At 39.4% G+C, this 5,841-nt stretch overlaps 1 protein-coding gene across 1 annotated transcript in view; it reads right to left on the bottom strand.

The window, feature by feature from the left end:
* Positions 1–5,841, bottom strand: part of CTNND2 (catenin delta 2) — a 481,608-nt gene that overhangs the window by 51,148 nt on the left and 424,619 nt on the right. The window contains 1 exon segment of the mRNA XM_033154385.1: positions 1,228–1,378. Within this exon segment, the coding sequence (XP_033010276.1) occupies positions 1,228–1,378 (151 nt within the window).

The raw sequence follows: 5,841 nt of genomic DNA, 5'->3' as shown, positions 1-5,841 counted from the left end.
TCAGAATACAGGTGGGTAGCCGTGTTGGTCTGCCATAGTCAAAACAAAATAAAAAATTCTTTCCAGTAGCACCTTAGAGACCAACTAAGTTTGTTCTTGGTATGAGCTTTCATGTGCATGCACACTTCTTCAGATACTAAAATTATCTGAAGAAGTGTGCATGCACACGAAAGCTCATACCAAGAACAAACTTAGTTGGTCTCTAAGGTGCTACTGGAAAGAATTTTTTATTTTGTATAGTCAGAATAGGAACAATAGAAGGAATCATACACATGAAATACTGTAAATGGTAACCACAGCTGGGATAAAACGTTTCAATTCAAGAGTAAAACTTGCACCATTTCTATTACCAAAGAGTAGAATTGACAAAACTCAACAGGCAGCCAGTGAACTTGGCCATTTTATAAGCAACCAAATTACTGATGAGCTTTTCAGTGCCAATTATCATTCAATAAAAGCAAGAAACATCATATGGAACAGATTTTCAGTATGCTTCCTATATAAAGAATGCTCACTTCCTAGTTTTCTGATTATGCTAAAAATAGCATGAGTGGTTCTCTTGTGATATGCTAAGAGGCAACAGAAGTACGAGGTTCTTTATTCCAAATAGAAACTCCTCCTATTCAGTCTAAATATAGTAAAACTGCATACGGTTCTTTCCAAGGCAACTCAGTAGCTGTAACAATGCTTTAATTCCTAGTGGCTCAACCGTCTTGGGATTTCAATTATATTATATATATTATAAACACAAACAAACAACACAAACAAATAAATAAATCCACAAAAGGGCCAGAGAATGTACTCTGGGTTTTTTTTTGGCAGGAGGAAGAGGGGAGAAGGGGCATGTGCTTCTTTCACTTTCTCATACCTTTCAAGATTAACTTTGATAATTTAACCACACTGGATTAAATCGGATAGAAGAGGGAAAGTTTGGCTGAGCAAATGACTTCTGATCCTAGTCGGAAGAGACACAAGGCAACAATGATCCTGGGTCAGGGCATACATTTAGAGCCTTAGGAGATCACGCTACTGCTTCCTGTATTGTTATTTTTAAAGCATAACTGAATATAGAAGAAAACAATTTAATATTTTAATGCTAAATAACATCCGGCAGTTATTTTTCAAAGAGTAGCATTTAAGGACAAGCAAATTTGACGGCAGCATGCTGAGGTGAAAGGGATAAGAACAATGTTTTCCAACAAGACATAGCACAATATAAGCGCTTACCTATTAACTCTTTATTTCGGACATCTAAGGCCATATTCCGTAAAGCTGTTGCAACCGCACATACTACCCGGTCATTATCTATTCGAAGCAATTCTACCAGTATAGGCAGGCCTTTCTCTTTCCGTACGGCAGCGCGGATATAGACTGACCACTGTAACAAAATATTGTATGAGGCAGAATGAAAAGAAAAGGGAGCTCTACAGATTGCAAGAGCAAGGCATTACCATGACGTCTGCTGTTTAGAAGAAGAAAATGAAGTTCATGAACTGCCAGATGTGATTTTAAATGACCCATTCCTGATCACTTTGATTTGAACAGGTAATCCAAAAATCCAAGTTCCCCATTTAAAAATCATTCAGATAATTTCTGCTTCCTAAATGTGTTGATGCTAACGTTTTTTTCGCCAATGATGTGAGCCCCCAGGTTTCATTATTTTGGACAGAAGCATATTGAGAAATATCTAACGTACTTGAATCCTCGAGCAACGCCTCTCCATAACTTCCTTTATTAAACGCGAAAAATTGTTATAAGGAACACTGACTTCAGCCAGGATCTCCATAGCTCAGCAATGGAAACCACGACAAAACCTACAACTTTCTTGGTGGAAGAAAATATGGACTTTGACTACTGGAGAGGAAATAACACAAGCAGCGTATCTCCAAAGGTGTGCTGCTTGGTGTTTCAAATTAGCTGACGGCAAATTAGGTTGTCATGTTGTATTCCTGTGTAGCAACTGCCTCTTATTCAACAAACTTTGTTTTCTGCCCTGCTCCAGTGATTTTTTTTCTGGCATGGTTTATATGTATTATTTTTTATATTTCAGTAAACTCAGAAAAGGCACCCCCTCCAAAAAAAAAAAAAACCAAAACTGGGCAATGAGATTGTATGCTTCTCAATTGTCCCCCACATTAAGTATTATTTTGGCACTGATTAATGCTAACCAGAATTCTTATCCTAAACCAGGATTGAAGGATGATAATAATTGGTCTATGTTTCATGCTGGCTGTAAGGATGACTGATACTGTATAAGCAAAGTGTTTGAACTACTCAGGAAAAGTGCTATATAAATACTATTATTATATTAAATAACCTAGCCCCTCTCTCTCTCTCTCTCTCTCTCTCTCTCTCTCTCTCTCTCTCTCTCTCTCTCTCTCTCCCCCCCCCCCCCGACCTATTATCCCCACAACTCTCAATTGTTTCCTAGGAAGAGGGAATGTTTGTTAAATCACTCTGGAAATTGTAGCTCTGTAGGAAGCCTGTGACACAAACTCCAGGATCCAAAAAAACCACACAACTAATGGACATTGTGTTTGTGTTTCTCAGACAACAGGCTCCATTCTGTATGACAAATGAGTTTTGAAAGTGACATGAGTTTCAAAATCAGTATGTGACAAGGCATTGAGGTTTGCTGCCCAAAGCAGGTGAAGCCGAAAGACTGGCCAAAAACGTGTAAAACAATTCTGTCCCAACATTCAGTTTCTCCCAGATTGAGCAACAGTTCTTTAGCCCCCTGGAGAGAAGCTACAGAGAGAATCCACAAGCTGTCATTGTGATTGAGGCTATAATCTTATTCATGCCTTCAAGTCCTGAACCTTACAGGCACCTTTATTAATCATGTGAGATATCTCTGGGTACCTAACCTGTCAATTAGGATATATTTGCAAGCAATTATCCCCAGCAGTCTGCACTGCAGGGACACATTCAGGCTGAGATGCTGAAAGATAGCTTCTTCATCCTTCCCCAAGAATTGAGAAACAGATTCACTCTTGTGTGTCCTGATTATTCTTTCAGTTTGCCTAAAGCCATTGAGAAACATCCTTGCATTTCTAGATTGCAGGTCAATAAGCTTCCACAAATCTACTGAAGGATAAAAAAAAACAACCCACCATAAAAATGGGAAAAGACAAAAGAGGGCATTTTGCGCCTTTTAAAATTAGATGGCTTGCCAATATACTTAATCATCCAGTTACTCCATAAATCAGTCTGTCATCAGCGTTCAAGTAATTGCTCAGCATGAAAAGGAAGGCAATTCCTATGGGAACAGCTTGCTCCAATTCATAGAGAGGTAAGGCAGAAAGCAAAATCCATTTCTTTTGCTTCCAGTGGCTGCTAAATTGTCAAAGGCATGCATGGAAGTTGCATTAAATTCTATGAGACTATTTATAGATAATGGAATTTGTGGGGCATAACTACCAGACACTGCTCTGTAGATTTGCAGCTCATCATGATGCCCCCCTCTTCATTGGAAATGTCCCTTCTTAGAAGAGTCAAGGTAATTAAAGAGGAAAAGACTGCAACATAACGATACCCCTTAGTTTTTAACTGCTATCATAAAACCTCAGTTTCTAAGGCTTTATCCTTTGGAGGAATTAGCCTGAGAATCTAAGGTGGGCAACTACATCCCCGGCATGGGAAACAGCAGCAACTTAAATAGGGATCCGTTCTGAGAAGGGGAGGGGAGGGGATTATAACCTTTGCTCCATCAGCTGTTTGCAACCACTAAAGTGTATTTAGTGGAAGACAGGAGTGGCTGGCGTGCTCTGGTCCATGGGGTCACGAAGAGTCGGACAGGACTAAACAACAACAGAATTGTCTTTGGGGGCTTCTCCTGCCCCCTTGCAATACTCCTCCCCATTCTCCGTAAACAGTGCGAAATGAGAAATATATTATCATATGGATTCAAATAACAGAAATATATTGCTGTCTTTTGTAAGAGCATTTTGTACATCATTTTGGAGTTTCAACACTTTCCAAATTAAACTTTACTGCTACAAATTTTCTGTTGTGGAACTCTCTTTTTTTGGGTCACAGTAACAACTGTTTTACAAGCTCATGAAACTCAGGTTCTTTGCATAGCTTAGGAATGGCACTCGGGGAGAGTGGACACTTGTGCTATTAACAGCTGCAGCGGGCAGAAATTCAACAGGTGAAGTATGATCTAAAATGGAAATACCATGATAGGCAAAGTATCACCTATTGTCATTCTGTGGTCACTGATTTATTATTATTATTATTATTATTATTATTATTATTATATTATTAGTTCATTTCTATCTATATCGTGGGCCTACCCCTTCTGCAAAAGAGGACATGAATGTGAATTCATCTTCATATGATATAAAGCATGGAATAGAAATTTTACACAAATTTGTGCTATCTTTTGATAAAGTGTACTGAGCTCAGAAAATCTTGCTAGCACCCCTGATGAGATGACACTGGAAAGTTGTGGGGTTTTTGGTAGATAACTGGTAGTTCTAGAATCTTCTCCCTAAAAGAGACTCCCAACGTCTCATCTGTGATCTCTTTGGAAACACTGCGGGATTTGCCATTGAGAGATTGCTTTAGCCTACAGTTTTGTTGCACACCACCCCAATCTCCGAGCAGTGCGAGATTTCAGGGGTCCAGGTGCTTACCTAGGGTTTATGTTTGCTTTTGGGAGTGAAGCACAGTGGGCACTGGTGTCTTTATGACATATGGCCTATTTACACACACACACACACACACACACACACTGAGGCCTATGAAGGAGGGGTTCACATCAAACTCAGCCTTTGTCCTTCTAACTATCTAAGACATGGGGGAAGGGCCCCACCCATTTTCCATCTGGCACAGAGCCCCCTTTCCTTTGTTCTCTTTAACGACCCTCTCACCCAGATGATTACCTAATCAAGAAGCTAGCTTGGCTTGAGTAGCTTTTAATACTTGTTAGGGTTATAGGTGTCTGGCACCCACAATAACTCATAACAGTAATACACACACACACACACACACACACACACACTGTTGAGTGTACTTGGGTATTTTTACAAGGATAGTGTTTGCTGTATATCACCCAAAAAAGTGATGTTATTGAGAGGGCATTGCTGATAAGTGTGAAGAAAGCTCTATTGTAGTCAGGTTTTTGTGAATAAATATTTTCTACATGATAAAAAGGCACCACCATTGGGCAAGCAGCAGACTAAATGACTTTGCTTAAGCAAAGGATATACAAGGTGGATTAGGCACTTTTTTTTCTCTTGGAAACAGTCTCCCTCCAGGGTCAAACACATTTGAGGCAAATTGACAGGGTAGAATGAAGAAGCTTAGAGAGCCACTGTTTATTCTATACAAGTTTTCTAGGTAAGCAGATTATTTCATTCACTGCTCAGCTGTACCAATTTTGTTTGCTGACCTCCCATTTCAAAGAGTGATTGTTTGGTCAAACATGCTTACCTTGGACATGACAAACCATGCATCTTATTGATATATGGGTTATTTTTAGCTAGCTCTGGCAGGATAAATCATGTCCTCTACTACCTGGTCCATATAGATTACTACACTGAATTAACGGCTTCGTAGCATAAATAAAACATGTTGGCATAATATGGAAACAAATGTATTAAATCATGTCAGTGTTACAGTACCTAATTAAGTTCCAAGGAAGGATTTTCTGCAGAATCAATCCTTGTCTCACAGTATGTCAATGGAGCAGCTTCGGTTGTTCTCCAACCTCAGATAAGGAGCCCCGTATCCTATGTATTCTCATTTATCCTTGGTCTTTTGCTAAAGTTGTCAGGAAGGATGTTAATGAGTGCCAAGTGGAACTGGATATCCCTGCAACCAGACTGCTTTGTT

The sequence above is a fragment of the Lacerta agilis genome, chromosome 7 (genome assembly GCF_009819535.1).
Source record: "Lacerta agilis isolate rLacAgi1 chromosome 7, rLacAgi1.pri, whole genome shotgun sequence".
Taxonomy (NCBI): Eukaryota; Metazoa; Chordata; class Lepidosauria; order Squamata; family Lacertidae; genus Lacerta; species Lacerta agilis.
This window is presented reverse-complemented; position numbering and strand designations above follow the sequence as displayed.